Source organism: Perognathus longimembris, chromosome 3, assembly GCF_023159225.1.
Source record: "Perognathus longimembris pacificus isolate PPM17 chromosome 3, ASM2315922v1, whole genome shotgun sequence".
NCBI lineage: Eukaryota > Metazoa > Chordata > Mammalia > Rodentia > Heteromyidae > Perognathus > Perognathus longimembris.
This window is the reverse complement of record NC_063163.1, coordinates 88,085,062-88,102,685: the sequence shown is the minus strand read 5'-3', so window position 1 is coordinate 88,102,685 and position 17,624 is coordinate 88,085,062. Positions and strand designations below refer to the sequence as shown.

At 61.6% G+C, this 17,624-nt stretch overlaps 1 protein-coding gene across 1 annotated transcript in view; it reads left to right on the top strand.

Moving 5' to 3' along the window:
- Ncor2 (nuclear receptor corepressor 2) overlaps positions 1 to 17,624 on the top strand; it is a 105,984-nt gene that overhangs the window by 33,543 nt on the left and 54,817 nt on the right. The window contains 6 exon segments of the mRNA XM_048343127.1: positions 158 to 285; positions 957 to 1,134; positions 4,214 to 4,393; positions 6,508 to 6,621; positions 10,668 to 10,724; positions 14,884 to 14,936. Of these exon segments, the coding sequence (XP_048199084.1) occupies positions 158 to 285; positions 957 to 1,134; positions 4,214 to 4,393; positions 6,508 to 6,621; positions 10,668 to 10,724; positions 14,884 to 14,936 (710 nt within the window).

The window sequence follows — 17,624 nt, the reverse complement described above, 5'->3', positions numbered from 1 at the left end:
AGTGCCCTGGGGCTGGACTGGGTCTTGGGGGGGGGGTGGGATGGTAGTTGCCATTGCAGGGTGGGGGGATGTGGGCAGGAAGTGCCTCTGGGTCTCTCAGCAGCAAGCAAGCTGCAGTGGCTCTGGCCTTTGCCCACGCTTCCTCTCCTCTCCGTAGGATGTGGGGCTGCTGGAGTACCAGCACCACCCCCGGGACTACACCTCTCACCTGTCTCCTGGCTCCATCATCCAGCCTCAGCGGAGGAGGCCCTCGCTGCTATCTGAGTTCCAGCCGGGAAATGAACGGTGAGAAGACACTCAGGCTGCCTTGCTAAGGCTGGGGACACTGAGGCCCCCAAGGGCAGAGCTGCAGGGTCAGTGCCCTCCACCCGGTGTGGCTGACCCCCAGGAATGGAGGACATAGGATGGGGGGAGTTGTGTGGCCCCCGGGGCATCGAGAGTAGCTCTGTGGGTGGAGGGGTGGATGGGAAGGAAGGAGCTGGGGGGTGGGTGATCCGGGCAGAGGCCCCGTGACAGCAGTGGAGAGCAGGGGCCAATCCCCAGGACTGGCAGGTGACGGCAGTGGAACGTGAGTTCTGTTCTGGGTGTGGTGAGAAGCATCTAGAACATTCCAGACCTTGCTTGCTGGTGGAGGTGGGGGCCTACATTTTGCTGGGTGTGCTTGGGCAAGGCCGTGTCTTCTCTGGGAAGACAGGGAGAAGATGAGTTAGAGGCCAGCTGGAGTGAGAAGGCTGGCCAGCGAGGGTTACCGGCAGGAGTCTGTGCGCGGCTGGCACTGTCTGCCCTGTGGGGGCGAGGGGGTGGGGCTTGTGCTGCCCCCACAGCCACTCGGGTCCTTGCACCACGCTGAGTGGCCGGGGCTCAGGGGCTTGGGAGGGCGCTCCCCGCAGCGTCTCCCCTCCAGGGCTTCCCAGCCCCGCAGCCCCTGGTGTCATGGGCATCCATGCCTCCTGCAGGTCCCAGGAGCTGCACCTGCGGCCCGAGTCACACTCGTACCTGCCCGAGCTGGGCAAGTCGGACACGGAGTTCATGGAGAGCAAGCGGCCGCGCCTGGAGCTGCTTCCTGATCCCCTGCTGCGGCCATCACCCCTGCTGGCTACCGGCCAGCCTGGTGGCTCCGAGGACCTCGCCAAGGTACTGCCTGGCCCCGGCTGCTTTGGGGTTGAGAGGAAGGAACAGCCCGTGGACAGGGGCAGGTCTATGCGGGGGCTGCAGAGGCTGGGCAGGGAGAGGAGGATTGGGAGAGGCTCTTGGGAGGAGCCAGGGCATGGGGAGAACAAGAAAGGTATTCCAGGAGGCAGGAGCATGTACAAAGGCCCTGGGACAGGACTAGGCTTGGGCCGTTATGGTAAGAGGTAAGAGGTAAGAGGTAAGCAGAGGGGAGACAAGGGCCAGCAGAGAGCTGGGATCTGACACATAGGAGGCTGGCTCCTGCATGCTGCCGTAGCATCCATACTTGACCAGGCCTGGGTCAAATGGACTCAGGGCTCCCCTCGCCCCTCCTCCCTCCTTCCTTCATACCGTGCTCCAGCCCAGCAGCAAATCCTGTGTGCCTCCCTCCATTCACACCCCAGTATCCACCATCCTCCAGACCCCTGATGGCTGCCTCATCCCAGTGAAGGCAGGGTGTCTAACCCAGGCCCCCCGCCTCTCTCCTCCCACACCTGCCCAGCTCCTGTCTCTGCCCATGTGCAGGTGCCTCACCAGCCTGCGACGATTGTATTTAGTGTCTGTCTCTCTTACTCTTTCTGTGCTACTCTGCCTTCATCTCAGTTTGTCCCTCGTTTGTGTCTCTTGTCATTGTGGATATGTTACTGTCTCTCTCTCCCGGCTTCTGTATCTATCAGCTGTGATCTTTCCTCTCTCTCTTCCGGTGTCTGCGTCCTGTCCCACTGTTTGTCCTCTTTCTGGACGGGGCAGGGCTGGGGCTGGCGGGTGGTGGGGCCCGGTTGGGGCTGCAGGCCGTAATTGCTTTGGGCTGTCGGAGGTTGGAAAATCTGAGTGTGGCTGTGAGGCTGGGCCTGGGGCCTGCCGTGTGCAGATGGATTTTGTGTGCAGATGGATTTTGTGTCTGCTCAGTGTGCAATTCAGCTGAAAGCATTCCATTGCATGGCTGTGCTGCCCTTGGGCTGCGGCAGGAGACAGCGCCTCGGGAATCTAGTGAACTTTCTTGGGGACCTGTGAACTGCCAGAGAACCACTCTGGAGGTCCCCTGGGCTGTGGGGCTCTGTGGGCGGCACAAACGGACAGCCTGCCAGACCCACGTCCAGGGCGCGTCATCACCAGGACCTTGCGTGTCTCCATCGTGTCAGGGCGTGTGGATGAGAGGATGCCGCCACGCCCCCTCCTCCTGCGCCGTCTCAGCTCCTTGGCCCGTCTGTGTCCCCCCACCCCCCAGGTTGGGGCAGGTCATCAGTCCCTTCCCAGAGCCGGGGGAGCTCCAGAGGGCTCCCGAGCTCCCCAGTCTTTGATTTTTACACAATAAAGGGGTTGCCCTGAACTTTTACACCCTGAGTGTCTGCGGGGCACGTGATTTACTAATAGTGTGGTTATCTGGTGGTAGTTTGGTGACAGGCCCTGAGAACGGAGCCCAGCAGTCTGTGGCCCCATGGTTTTAGGCTGTCAGGGCCAAGTCCTGTCAGTGGATGGCTGGTGGCCACGTGGCAAGGATGGCCACGGGCCCTCACCTGGGGGAGGCCCATGGGAGCTGAGGGAGAGCCAGGGGCTGCCACGTTGGTGCTGTGGCCGCTGCTGCTTCTGGTTGCCACTCTGCCCGCCGGGAGGAGGGCGTCCTCGTGTAGGGACTCCGTGTTTGAGGAGCAGATGTTCTCGAGCTTCGAGGAGCCGTCCCCACCATGGGCAGCACCGCCATGCCTGGGTCTCCACCGGTCCTCCAGGAGGACGCGGACGACGGGTCACTGAGTGCTGCGTGCTGCTGCGTGGGGTGAGCTCCCCGTGTGATGCTGTATGGGGTGGCAGGCCATGCCGGCCCCCCTAGGCCTTGTCTGCTGGCGGTTGCGGGTCTGGTCTGGGTGCGGCAGCCCGCACTTCGCTGGCCCACTTCACGCATGACCATCCACTCTGGCTCTGCTGGGTATGTGCCATCTCCCTGTACTCATGCAGCAGCCAAGACCCAGGCCATCCCGAGCTCTCCTTCTGTGTCGCAGGGAGGCCGAGGCAGGGAGTACCGAGTGCCTGGGATTAAAACCCAGGCTGTGCAGGGGAGGACTGGGCTACTTTTCTATGAGCGTCCCTCCGTCTGGCACCTACCCAGCTCTACCGGGTAAGCTGAGGAAGCTGCCAGGCCAGCCAGGGGCCTGTGCTTGTGAAACATTCCCCTGGAAGATAATCAGGAAACTAAAGAGCTAAGGTGGCCTCCCCCAGGTGCTGCGCCCTGTTCCTGGGGGGCTTTGGGGGCCGCTGCGGGTGCCCGCAGGTCCCTAGGAGGATCCCAAGGGATCCTGGGGTCCCTGAAGGTTTTCAGTAGTCTTTGAGGGGACCCTGGGGGCCCTCGTGAGTTCCTTGGGATTCTGGAGGTTTGGCCATGTGTTTCCTATGGAGCCAGGCGTGTCTTAGTTTCTACAGGGCAGGCCTGTGATCCTGTGGGGCTGGGGTCCTGTCATGGTTCTGCAGGGCTGGGGTCCTCTCCTGGTCTTTGGGGGCTGGGGTCCTGTCATGATTCTGCGGGGCTGGGGTCCTGTCGTGGTTCTGAGGTCCTGTTGTGGTCCTGGGGGGCTGGGGTCCTGTCGTGGTTCTGAGGTCCTGTTGTGGTCCTGGGGGGCTGGGGTCCTGTCGTGGTCCTGCGGGGCTGGGGTCCTGTCGTGGTCCTGGGGGGCTGGGGTCCTGTTGTGGTCCTGCGGGGCTGGGGTCCTGTCCTGGTCCTGGGGGGCTGGGGTCCTGTCGTGGTCCTGCGGGGCTGGGGTCCTGTCGTGGTTCTGAGGTCCTGTTGTGGTTCTGTGGGCCTGGGGTCCTGTTGTGGTCCTGTGGGGCTAGGGTCTTCTCCTGGTCCTCAGGGGCTGGGGTCCTGGGGGGCTGGGGTCCTGTGGTGGTTCTGTGGGGCTGGAGTCCTGTCATGGGTTCTGCGGGGCTGGGGTCCTGTTGTGGGTTCTGCAGATTCGGGCTGGCATCCTGGCCAGGTTCTCAGGACTTAGACCCTGTCCCTATCCTTCAGTGCCGGACCCCAGGGCTGACCATGGCCTTCTCCCCAACCCAGGACCGCAGCCTGACCGGCAAGTTGGAGCCTGTGTCCCCGCCCAGTCCCCCCCCCACCGACCCCGACCTGGAGCTGGCGCCCCCCAGGCTGTCCAAGGAGGAGCTGATCCAGAGCATGGACCGGGTGGACCGTGAGATCACCATGGTGGAGCAGCAGATCTCCAAGCTGAAGAAGAAGCAGGTGTGGGCGGCTGGGTGGGGTCTGCTGTGTGGGTGCGTGTGCATGTGTGTGTGTATGCATGTGTATGCACATGCATGTGTGCGCACATGTTTATGTATATGTGTGCGCACCCGTGTGCGTATGCATGTGTATGTATTGTGTGTGCATGCACATGTGTGTGTGCATACACACGCACATGCACAGGGCTTCTAGAACCACAGCCTGGGCTCCCTGGGGCTTCTGACTGCCTGATTCCTGAGCACACAAGACACGCCTTGAGCGACTAAGAATTGAATTTTAATTGAAGTAAGCGTGCACTTGGATCTAGCTGGAGGTGGGGGTAGTGGCTGAGGTCAGGCTCTGGAGGTCAGGAGGTCATCAGTCAGCTGGCTTCCTGGTCTGAGAAATGAGCCCAGAGCCAGTGCGCCTGTAATCTTAGCCACACAGGAGGCTGAGATCTGTGGATTTGGGTTTCAAACCAGCCCTGTCAGGAAAAAGTGACTAGCAAAAAGTCGGAAGTGGAGCTGTGACTCAAGTGGTAGAGCTCTAGCCTTCGTCAAAAAAGCTCAGGGACTGTACATCACCTTTATAATAATAATAAAAAAATTAAAGAAAACCAAACAAAACTCAGGGACAGCACCCAGGACCTGAGTTCAAAGGCTAGGGCTGGCGCGTGTGTATGTGTGTGCACGTGCACACAGGCATGCACACGACACAGGTGAGGCCCTCCTCTCCACCTCACAGGACTGTGAAGAAAGACAGGACTCCAAGGGGAAAAGTGCACTTGTTGTTGCTGATAACGTAGCTACACGAGGGCAGGCTAGGAGCAGCCACGGCTCTGTGTGCTGGCCTTAGGTTTTCTTTCATGAGGCCTTGCTGGTGTTCTGACCCCTTGCTCTCTGCTGGCAGCCTCTCCCAAGCCACCTGGGAAGGAGCCCTGGAGTCGGGCAGCAGGACAGTGAGTGTGAGCTCGGGTTGTGGGGTCCAGGGCTGATGACCAGAGCCCCCTTCTCAGCTGGGAGGGCCCTGCCCGTGTTCCTTGCTGCTGCCGCGTCTCACTACCACCCAGAAGAAGCCCGGCCTGGGAAGCCAGGATCTGCTCTTGCGTCCCTCTGTCTTGTCCCTTCTCTCTGTACCTGTAGGCTGGGTGCTCATCGCACTTGTGAAGCCCTGGCCAACAGCAGACCTGGCATAGCCTCCTGTGTAGCCGAGAGCCAGTGTCTTGAGCTCTCTGCTCTTGGCTTTCCTCTGGTGTGAGCAGACTGGAGCATGAGGGGAGGTCCCATCCAGAGGGGTAGAAGGGGGTGAGGCGAGGTCCCATCCAGAAGGTAGAAGGGGGTCTAGTGGGAAGACGCAGGGCAGATGATGTTGATGGTGGTGGTGGTGGTGGTAGCGATAGTGATGGTGGTCATGAGGATGATAGTGGTATGAAGATAGTAGTGATGGTAGTTAGTGGTGGTGATGATGGTGGAGCTGATGATAGTGATGGTGGTGAGGATGATGATGAAGATGATGGTTATGGTGATGGTAGTGGCGATGATGGTAGTGATGGTGATAATGGGAGTGGTGGTGGTGAGGGTGCTGATGGTAGAGGTGGTGAGGAGGAGAAGGAGGATGGTGGTGATAATGCGATTGTGGTGATGGTGATAATGGGGGTAAGGAGGCTGATGGTGGTGATGAGGAGGATGACGGTGGTGGTAAGGATGGTGGTAGCCTGACTCCTGTGTTCCGGTCAGTGCTCTGCACACAGTTCTTCGCTTCACCTTTGCTGGGTAGGGACTTTCATCCCCTTCATTTCCACATGAGGAAAGCAAGGCTCAGAGGAGCTGAGTAACTTTACCAAGTTGCCCAGCACCTAGGTGGTATAGAAGCTGCTGTGCAGTTGGGCATATGCGTGACCGCTGGATAGGATCCGCTGTCCCAGCTAGCCTCGCTCCCTCATTCGGTCCTTGCTTCCCCCAGGGCTGCTGGTCCCCACTGCAGGATTTGAACCCGAGAAGCTGCGAAGCTGCAGCCAGTGGGGCTGGGGCGGGTGCGGAGCCCCCAGCGTGACTCACAGGAAGTGGCAAGCAGCCTGACTTCCTGTGTGGCCGCGGGTGGCCGGCCTCACGCTGTGGTCCTTCCCTTCCCTGCAGCAACAGCTGGAGGAGGAGGCTGCCAAGCCGCCCGAACCTGAGAGGCCCGTGTCACCGCCGCCCATCGAGTCCAAGCACCGCAGCCTGGTGCAGATCATCTACGACGAGAACCGGGTATGCACCCCACTGGCCCTGGGGGGAGGGGTACTGTGCTCCCCTCCCCTGTTCTGTCCTGCCTGCTCCCTGTAGCCCCTCCGCTTCCCATGCAGGGCTCTGCAGCCCGCTCAGTCAGCTCCCCAGAGCCCAGCACCGCCGCGGGGCTGGTGGAGGGGGGAAGATGGGGGGGGGAGGCTGAGCTGGGGGGGCACAGGCCCTGTGGAGGCCCTGCAGCCCTGGGGCTCCGTGAGGGGGGGTGGGGACAGAGCAGAGCTCTGTGACACAGCTGGGGAGGCGATTCCTTCTCTGCCTGCAGGGCCATGTGTCCTAGCTGGGCAGGTGTGAGCCTCAGTTTCTCCGTGTGTGCAACTTGTCTGAAGTCACGCAGCTGGGATGAGGTGGCCCCGACTCTTCAGCCCCGCAGCCTCTGCCAGCACTTTGGCAGGAAGGGGCTGTGGAGTGTGGGGTGGGGTCCTGGGCAAGGAGGTGAGGGCTGGGCTGCCTGGCGCCGCGCCTCCGGGGCAGCTACGAGGCTGCGCTGTCTGTTGTCCCAGCCAAGCCTCCCAGGAGGCCTCTGCGTTCCACAGCCAACCTGTCCCAGGTGCACCCAGATCCACAGGAGTGGGGCATTTCTGACCCTCCATGTCCTACAGGGGAAACTGAGGCCAGAGAGGTTCTATGTTGGTCACGTAGCACAATGTGACAGGTGGGCCCCCCCCTGTCCCCACCTGTGTGCCTCCTGAGCCCTGGTGCCCCGCTGTGCCTTCCAGGGTGTCTTCCCTGGCTCAGTGGGGCATGGGGGCACTGCCCTGTCCCAGGTCCTGAGGGGTCCCCAGGGGCTGTGTGAGCCCAGGCCCGGCACCACCGGATGGTGCAAGCTGAGGCAGCTATGCCTCCACCCTCCGGAAGTGGCGATGGGATGCAGGAGGCCTGGGAATTGGGTGCCCACTCACCCTGCCATGGGAGAGCCTGGGGCCCTCTGCCTCTGCTGGCTGTCCATGTTGGGATCCCCTTTCTCCCACCACCTGGCTCTTTGAGACCAGGAGCGTTGTTTACCCCCATGAGCCTGTGCTCCACATGCTAATGATCAGGCAGATGAGGGAAACACCCAGCCCCCATCCTGGAACAGCGCCCCTCTGCCGTCAGGGTTCCCGTCCTGCTCGCAGTTCCTTTGGTTCCACTGAATTCTCTTCACACCCGGGCTCAGCGAAGGCAGGGGACCTGCCTGAGGTTGCTCAGCGAGTGAGCTTTGCGGGGTAGGACTGAGAGCCCAGGTGTGGCTGGCTCTGTGCTCTTTGAGGGGGAGGTAGCCCCACTCTCCCCCCACCCCCGCGAACTTTGGGTGGGAGAACAGGTATGGCAGGGCCTGGCCTCTGTGCCCCTGCCCCTGCCCACACCGGGTATGAGGCCTGTTGTTATTCTTCAGCTCTCTTTTCCAATGTCCCTTTTCATAGACAGCCCCCTCCTCCGACTTTGCCCCGGCCCTGAGCGCCCCCCGCACCTGCCCTGCCTCTATCTCTGCTCCTTCCTGTCTGGTTTCCCCGGTGCTTGGCAGCTCTGTGGGGCAGGGCTGCGCCTCCCTCCCCCGCGTACCCCCACAGCGTCCCCCACAGGGAAGGTGCTCAGGATGTGTTTGTGGAGCAGGTGCTGGGAGGGCGGGAGTGCCAGGTTCCCCCTGAGGCGCCTTTGTCTTGGGAGGGGCGGGGCTGGGTTCCCAGCCATGGCTGAGCTGGGAGCAGCCCGGTGCAGCCCAGGCGGCAGGAGGCTCCTGCTCTGCCCTTGGTGGGAGCAGCCAGGGTTTAGCACCCCTCAGGGGATGATAGGATTAAATTTTAATCCTTCTTCCTTCCCGCTGGTTCCTCTGAGAGGTGGAGGAAGGGGTCTGTCTGTGAAAGCAGAGCCAGCAGGAAAAGGCAGCCTTCCCGCAGGGCCGAGCAGCCGGCTGTGCCCGCTGCCGGCTGTGGGCTCATTTCCCATTCGTGGCAGGTCTCCGCTCTATGGAGCGGGTGCCGCCTGCGGAGTGGGCGGCGGCAGGTGTGCGCAGATGGCGGAGGGCAGGCAGAGCAGGTGGGCAGGAGGGGGCGGCGAAAGCCGCACAGCGCGGGGAAGGGGGAGTCAGCCACGGTAGCCAGGCCCCGGCATATCTTTGCCCTCTTCAGTGTTGGTGTTGTGTGCATGTGTGTGTATGTGTACCAGGCAGGGTGGGGCTGGGTCTGTGGAGGTGGCTTGGGAAGGTGGGGTGGGGGGAAACCTGGGCTTCCAGTGGGGTCTGGGGAGGGCGGAGGGGTCCTGGGCACTTTGCAGCCCTGGGTTGTCTCTGCCTGTGCCTGGCAGGGGTGGGGGTGGGGCAGGTGTTGCCTGTGGGGTCCCTGCTGAGATTCTCAGACTGGCACCCTGCAGTGACACCACCCTGGGCCTCCCTAGGGTTGGGGCCCGGGCTCAGGTACTGAGCCACCTCTGGGGGCTGTGCAGGATCCCTGGCCTTGCTCCACAGGCCAGGCCAAGCTCCCAAGAGATGGCTAAGGGGTGCTCGGGGTGGGGCCAGAGCTGAGGCCATCGTCCCAGAGGAGAGCTGTGTGGGGATGTGCCTGCAGCACGTGTGGGGGTGTGCCTGCGTGCTCAGGGATTGGCTGTGTTGGAGTTCTTGTATGGTACACATGGCTGTGCTTCTACTCACAGGTTCGTGTGACTGTGTCTGGGGGCTGTTGGTGGCTGTGTTACACACGTGTGCCCACAGTCATTGGTGCCATCCACCTTCACGTGGACCCATGTGAACATGTGCACAGGGGCGCATGTAGGAGTCAGATCTCTCTGAGGGTTCCAGGTGGGGTTGTGCAGAACCAGAGCGAGCAGCTGTGAGGGAGACCTGGGGTTTTGCCCAGAGCTGTGTGGGATGGCCACCTCTAGCAGTACCCTCTCCGGGTCTCAGTTTCCACATCTGTGAAATGCACTGGGCTTCCACTTTGTGTGTATTATGTAAATCTAATTTTGTCACCATGTGCCCAGTCTATGGCTCACGAAGGTCCCAGGAAAGTGGGTGTCCAGGTGCGGTCCGCGTCTCAGCGTGGTCAATCTGATCAGTTGCTCCACAGTCAGTCGCGGCTCTGCCTTGGTTGGCCCCTGCATTCAGGCTGTGGGTCTCAGGTTCCCTGCACACGGTGGGGGGTGGGGTGGGTGAGGCTGGGTTCTACCTCCCTGTAGCCTGGGACCTAGGGGCCGGATGAGCTAGGTGTCATAGGTCCTTGTATATACACCACATTCCCCAGGCTGGGGGTCATGGGGGGGGGGGGAGCAGCTCCCACGGGATGGCACAGACTTCTGCAGCCTGACCTCCCAGCCCACGCCAAACATCAGACGGCCCCCCAGGCTGGCCGCCAGGGAAGAGGGGATGTGGTCATCGTGCTTCCCCGGGACGTGTGGCTCCAACTGGGCAGCCAGGCTGCAGGGTGAAGTGTTCCCAGGGTCTGTCCCCCAAGCCTCTATGAGAGCTTCCCCCACCCCGAGCCACTCCGTGCCTGGGGCCTTACGCTCAGCTGCCTCTGTGCCCGCTTTGGTGGTCCCAGGTCTGGCAGGAGGCCAAGCAGAGGCACAATGTCGCCTTCATGGCCGGCCGGGAGGTCTAGACTATTGAATCAGCTCCGAGCCTAGTGCCACATGCTCGCTTTCCTAATAAGCCTGGGTTGTGATGGGCGGGGGCAGGAAAGCTGGCAGCCTGCAAATAATCACATGATTGTGAAACACAGGAATCCTAGAAAGGGCATGGAGGCCGGTCCCTCACAGCCCTCCAGCTTCCAGGCCTGGCAGAGGCAGCTGGCATGGAGCGGCCCCCCCATCACAGAGCAGGAGGGTGCGGGGGCACAGGGAGCAGGCGCGGAGGACGTGGTGCCCAGTTACAGTCCGAACTCAGAAGGCCTTGCCAGGGCCACGAGGGGCACTGGGGCCCCTGCGCCGCTTCCAGGCTGGGGGAGGCCTGGAGGGGGCCCAGCGCTGCATCCTCCCCCGCGCACTCTATTTATAACCTCTCGGTTCTCTCCCCTCCTCTCTTCTGGCTGATCGTGCTACAGAAGAAGGCCGAGGCTGCCCATCGGATCCTGGAGGGCCTGGGACCCCAGGTGGAGCTGGTGAGCCCGGGCGGGCGTGGTGGGGGCTGGGGGGGCGGCAGGCGGGGGTGGGGAAGAGGAAGTTGTGCGCTGCCCAGCACTGCCTGGGCAGTGTGTATGGGGAGCAGGAAGCACACCATCTTGATAAGATAAGAGGTCTGCAGATCGTGGGGCAGCCCGCTGGCCGGCAGTGGCCGCAGCTCCCCCGCCCGAGCACTGGGGCCCAGCCACTTAGGGCCCGGGTGTCCACAGCCTGGCCCCCTTTTCCTGCCCATGTTCTCGGCCAGCTGACCCAGGTTCTGGCCGGCAGTGGCTGCAGCTCCCCTGCCTGAGCACTGGGGTCCAGCCACTTAGGGCCCGGGTGTCCACAGCCTGGCCCCCTTTCCCTGCCCATGTTCTCGGCCAGCTGACCCAGGTTCTGCTCCTAGGGCTGCCACCCCATGCTTGTGTGGCGCCGAGTGAGTCTCTTGGCCTCTCTGTGCTTCGTTGTAAGATGCGCTGGGTCACAGTGGGGGTCTGGTCTGCGTGGCACTGAGGATGGGGCCTGTGGCAGGTGGTGTGGGGCTGTGGTGTGTTCTTGTTTCTGTCACCTGGCAGGTACCCTTACACCCAGGTTGTTGTGGGTGGTACCTTCAGTCTCAGCTCCTCAGTCCTGGGCTCACCCAGGGGCCCTGGGCGGGGATTGGTGTCTTGCTGTCCGAATGGGAAGTCAGCCCTGCAGGACCGACCAGCCCTTATGGAGCCCTGGACTCAGAACAGGCCCCGTCTCTCTCGGAGCTGCCTTTTCCGCATTGCCAAGGCTGGTTCCGTGGCCTCAGGGCATGAGTTTTAGCGCGCTGGGGTTGACACTGGGGCCTGGGCTCAGAATTTTGTTGTGACACGGGGGCCTTGGTGCCCTGGCTCTGCTGGCCTGGGACTCTCCCTTCTTCTGCCTCTGCCTCCCCGCAGCTAGGGTGGCAGGCTGGCCCCTCTTCCTCTCTGTTGTTGTAGTCTGTTGGACGGAGACCCTGTCTCACTGTTTCATACACTGCTGGCGAGATGAGCTGTTGGGGGCCTGTGGGCCCGTGCCCCCTGGTGGGGTCTCTCCTCCCTCTAGGGCAGTGTCCACCTCCTCATCCGGGCTCCGGCCACTTCCCAGAGTGGTCGCATCACCTGCCACTGCACCAGCGGCATCTGGCCTTGGTGGCCCCTTTTGCCAGATGCTAATGGCCATTCTCAGGCTCAAGGCCTCCCTGGCCCCTCTTGCTGTGTGGTCTCTGGGGCTCCCCCAGGTCTCTGGTCTGCTACTGTGTCCACGCCTGGAGCCCAGCACCAGCAGAGCTGTGAGCTTTTCTGGAGGTGAAAGGGAGGAGTGTCTTACCGAGATCGTGGGACAGATGTCCCTGCAGGGCTGTCAGCTGGGGTCATTGGCCTCAGCTCAGTGGTCTGCAGTGGGGATAGGAGAGGACTCTCCTGTTTGGTCTTACGGGAGTGTCACTGTCCCTGTGTTCTAATTGAGGCACAGAGAGGGCAGTATTTTTCCCAGGGCCACACAGCAAAGGCGAGGCAGGATATTGAGTTTGTGGCACTGTTTTGGTCTTGGCCGTTCCCAGTGGCTGGAGCAGGGCAGGGCTGCTCCATGCCTCATGGTTCTAGAGCCAGGACCACAGAGCTGGGAGGCTGGGGCCTTGGCCTGGAGAGGAGTCGGGGTCTGTGGAGGTCCTTGTGGCCTGTGACCCCCAGGAGGGAGGCACGCACAGCTGAGGGAGGGCAGCTTGGCTATGGGAGTCCCTGGCTGGGGGTGCATGGTGGGGACCTGGCTGACTGGTGGGGGTGGGGGTGGGGGGAGGGAGGTGGCCGGAGGCTGGGGGCTGAGCAGATGTGGCCTTGCGCTGTTCTTAGTCTGCTTCCTTCCTGCTCTGAGGTGTTATTTTAAGAGCTTGCTGTCACCCAAGGGCAGAGGCCCCAGCTGACACTCTGTCTGTTACCAGGTAAGCCTCTGGGACACCTGTCTCCTCGGTGACCCCACCGCTGGCCTGGAACAGTCCTGGACTCCTTTTGTTTTGTTTTGTTTTTGCTAGTCCTGGGGCTTGAACTCAGGGCCTGGACACTGTCCCTGAGCCTTTTTTGCTCAAGGCTAGCGCTCTACCACTTGAACCACAGTGCTACTCCCGGCTTTTTCTTAATATACAGTACTGAGGAATCAAACCCAGGGCTTTGTGCATGCTAGGCAAGCACCCTACCACTAAGCCGTGTTCCCAGCCCTCCTGGTCTTCTTGATCAGAATAGCACCCTACCTCTGTCCTCCCTGCTCTGCATCCCCTGGCTGCTCCCCCCCCCTTGACTAGGAGGACCTGGGGTCTGTGCCCCCCTTCACCCCCCCACCTGCCTGGGACGCTTACTCTCCTGGGCTGGTGGAAAGGTCCCTCCTGGCTGCCGAGGCCTTTAGACCATGTGGCCACCAGGCTGGCAGTGGCCTCTGGCTTGGACGGGCCTGGTACAGTGGTGTGGGCGTGTCCTCATCTGTGTGAGGTTATGGGCATGTTGCGCCCCTCCCTTCCAGGACTGTGCAGAGCCTTGGTTGTGGCATCCCCGCTGCTTCTTGGGGGTCCCCATTCTCCTGGCCTCCAGTGACCTCATGGAGGGGCAGCAGCACTCCTGTGCTCTTGTGCTCGAGGGGCAGCAGCTACTGCCTTTTAGGGGAGGGGGTTGTTCCTCTCCTGTTTGTGACTTGCACCAAGGTCTCAGCTACTTCAAGCTCCCATTGGCTATTGGTCCTGTCTAAGGCCAAACCAGGGCCCGCCAGCCCCTCTGGGTTGAATGGGGTCCTCTTGCCCTCCACCCCTCTGGGTTGAATGGGGTTCCCCTGCCCTCTGCCCCTCTGGGTTGAATGGGGTCCCCTGCTCTCCACCCCTCTGGGTTGAATGGGGTCCCCTGCCCTCTGTTCCTCTGGGTTGAATGGGGTCACCTGCCCTCTGCCCCTCTGGGTTGAGTGGGTCCCCTGCCCTCTGCCCCTCTGGGTTAAATGGGGTCTCTTGCCCTCCACCTCTCTGGGTTGAATGGGGTCCTCTGTCCTCAGCCCCACTGGGTTGAATGGGGTCCCCTGCCTTCCACCCCTCTGGGTTGAATGGGGTCTTCTGCCCTCTACCTGGCAGCCCCTGGCAGTTCATCAGGACACGTCAGGTCCAGAGGTGGGGAGCAGTCCACAGCAGGTAGAGCCTGAGACCCCAGGGCCTACTTGTCTGCTCTCTGTGAGCTCTTAAGTTTGTCTCATCCAGCCTGTCATCTGTGGCTGCCCTTGGGGCTTCCTGGGGGCATGTGGGTGTACAGGGAGGGAGGTACAGACAGACAAAGGCAGCACAAACCCTTCGCCCACTGAGGACCTCTCCACAGTTTTCTCATGCCCACTGTGGGCACATTGCCACGTCTTTGGGACTCCAGCTTGCACAGGTGAATCAGGCAGTGACTATGCCTGAGCTGCTCCCTTGTAACAAAGCGGCCCTGCTTTTATCAGTGGGCAGCAGCACCATTTCCGGTGGCTTACCACTCTGTGGTCGGCTGAGAGGCGGCAGTGGTCCTGGCTGGACTCACAGGGCTGCACCCTGAACTGTCTCTGCCTACCTCCCCTGGAAGCAGACCTGACCCCCCTGAGACCTGAGATGTCTCTGCTTTTGCCCAGCTTGTGGGGGCCCTGGGGGCCCAGGAAGCCTGCGCAGTTCACATAGTGGCTGCACCCAGTCACACATCCTGGTTTGCCAGCCAGAGAGCCAGAGCCTGGGTTTACACCAGGCTTTACAGTCATCTCCTGGCTATAGAGCTGCACACCCTGTCGCCACCCGTTGGCGTGTGTGGAGCAGCTTGGATCTCCACTGCGGTTGCACCTGTGGCACCGTGGTCTCCTGAGAAGTGGCCTCAGTGGGGGGTCTCCATGGCGGCTGAGATGCACGGCACCCTGTATGCAGTGGCTGTGGCTAGCTGTGGCTCCCCAGGGGTTGGGAACTTTTCCTGGGAGCTGTGGCCCCACAGAGCAGCCACTTGGGCCAGAGGAGCTGATCCCGTCCTGTTCCCATCCTGCCATGTGCCTGGGCCCCTATTCACTGGGCCCATGACTGCTCCAGGGCTGAGGGTACGGGAGCCCCATCCCCTGTCCAGTGCTCCAGGCCTGCAGTTCTGACTTGTGTGTGTCTCTCTCTGTTTGCAGCCCTTGTACAACCAGCCCTCAGATACCCGGCAGTACCATGAGAACATCAAAATGTGAGTGCTAGCCACTGGGGCCCAGGCTGTGGGCTCGCTTGGGGGGCTGGCCGTGGGGTGGGGTGCTCAGCTGAGGCCAGGCACTGGCGAGGGCTAAGCCTGAGTATAGAGCAAGCCTCGGGCTGGGGAGGGCTGGCAGGAGGCACCAGCACAGGGCTGGGACATGCTGTCTAGGGGGACATGGCTCTCTGGGGCTACACTCGGCTTCCTGCCCAGCTGGAAGGGGCTGTTTTCATCACAGCCAGCATAGGGTGGCCCGCAGCACTCCTCCAGGGCTCTGGAGGGCCAATGTGGTGGGGTCCAGTGGTAGACTTTTCCATCTAGAGGCAGGAAAGGAGAGAGTCCCTTAGGTGCCACACAGCTGGGCGTGGCGGGGGCACTGCTGTGTTGGAGTGTGGTGTTGGGGTGTGGTTGCCGGAAGGGCTGGCTTCTTGGGATGTGTTCATGGGAGCCTGGCCGCCTGGGCTGAGCTGGGGTTCTCCCGCAGGGGAGTAGGGGGGAGGTGAGAGCTTGGTAGGCCCGGAGAGCTGCTCTGGATGGAGCACGCAGAATTCGGTGCTGAGCGTCTACCCGCCACACCTTCTGGCCCTGGGCGGGGCTCACCGGTGGAGTCTGCTCTGGAGCGCCCGTGGCCCCTCCTGTGGCTCCCAGTGCTGGGAGGGGGGGGGCTTCCTTACTGATTGGTAGGCATGTATGCGCCAGCCCGGTGGTAAGTGTGGGGAGGGGCACTGGCATGGCATGGGGTGCTCCTAGTCAGCTGTCCCTTGTTGCCAGGTGCCTGGCCCCTCCACTGGGGTGCACTGGGCCCCGAAGGGCTGGTGGACAACAGTGAAGGGCCTCGTCATGGTGGCCTTAGGGCCAGGGGTGTCCCCACCAAACCAGAGCTGCCTGGGCAATCATGCATTCATTTGCTTACCCACTCACTATGCACTGGGTCCTGGAAGAAAATGCAGGCTACATCTCTCTAAGCAGAATGGGATGGTAAGTCCTCACATGCTTTATCCGAGAGCTGCTGTGGCCGGGTGTGGTGGCCGTGCTTGGCATCCTGTTGTTATCCCCCCGTATCTTGAGGACTGAGGCAGACATCTGGGGGATCCTGCAGCCTGAGCTACATAGTGAGGCCTGTTTCACAACCCAAAAAGGAGGCTGTGTTCTCTTGAGCCTGTGTTGGCCAGGGGTCAGCCCTGGAAAGAAGAGGAGTGCCCTAATGTTTAGAACACAGCAAGCTGTTGAGATTTCTAGCCCATGGTCAGTTGTATGGGGATGTATCTGTGAGTGAGTTCTTTTTTATATCAGCCCATGTGAGTTCACAAGGAGGCTTGCTGTGACATTTCTACTCATGTATACAGTATGTCTCACTTGCAAGTAAACTCTTAGCTGATTACCCTTACAACTCCAGGGCTTTTCCCACATTTTTTACCAAGACTCCTGTCACCGTTTGAAGCCCTGAGTTCGATTGCTTAGTACCACAGAAACAGAAAAAGCTGAAAATGGCACTGTGGCTAAAGTGGTAGAGTGCTAGCCCTGAGCAAAAGAAGCTCAGAGACAGTGCCCAAGCCCTGCGTTCAAGCCCCAGGACTGGCAGAAACAAATAACCCTGTGGCTGTGGATAGGAGGGAAGGGACAGTGGGGCCTTGGGAGGCAGAGTTCGGCAGAAGCTAAGCCGCGGTGCTGACCGAGCCGCTAGAAGCCACGTGGATGTACGGTGGTTCCTCCAGGACTAGGGCCTCGGGGCTCCCCGGCTCCTCTGATGGGCTTTGAGCCGCTGGAAGCTGCGTGGATATAGGTTGGTTCCTCCAGGACTAGGACCTGGGGGCTCCCCGGCTCCTCTGACTGGCACTGTGTCCGCATGGCAGGTCACTGGCCTCTCCTGCCTCAGTTTCCTGGTTGGGGGTCGGGTGAAGCAGGCTGCTCTGGCTGCCAAGGGTGTGCTGGGCAATGCAGTGTGGCTCACAGGCTAAGGTCTGAGCCTTACGTGGGAAGTGGTGCTGTGGTCCTGTTTCTCTGCAGAGGTAGAATAGGTTCCCTCCCCTCCCTTGCCACCCCTCCCCTCTCTCCTCCTCTGCCTACCCTCCCTCCTCCATACCAGACCCTAGCTGGGCCTGGAGGGGACAGCAGGGGACCAGGCCTAACATTGCAGTGGGAGAGACAGATGCACTTGCTGTGCACATGGCACGTGACAGCCGTGACAGCGGCAGTGACAAGGACGACAAGATCGATCCGGCGGGCTCCTGGTGGGCCTGCCACCAGCCCCTGCCTCATTCACTCAGCCGCCTCCCCTCCCCCTGCTGCTGTAATTGCCTCTAGGTGGGAGGTCATTCGCTCCCCAGGGACCTGGCCCTGTCACTTTAATTTCTCTGTGTCTGTGTGCCAGTGTGTGGCGTTAAAGCTAATTTCACGCTCGGCTTCCTGCTCACGGGCAGCTGGGACATGTGGCGGTCACCTGTGCTCACCTCGCTGGTCCTGTGCTGCCACCCCCAGAGGTGTCGGGTCGCTGTCCAGGGCAGGGATGGCCTGGGGCTCTCGGGCAGGGCCCTGCGGGTGTCTGCCAAGGCTGTCCTCCCCACTCCTCTGCTCAAGCTTCCTCCTGCCCCACAGCCGGGCAGACCCTCCTCCAGGAACCCGGCAGTGCCGCCCGACCTGCCTGCCCAGCGTCCATCCCTCCCGCACAGCACTGTGGGTGGCCGG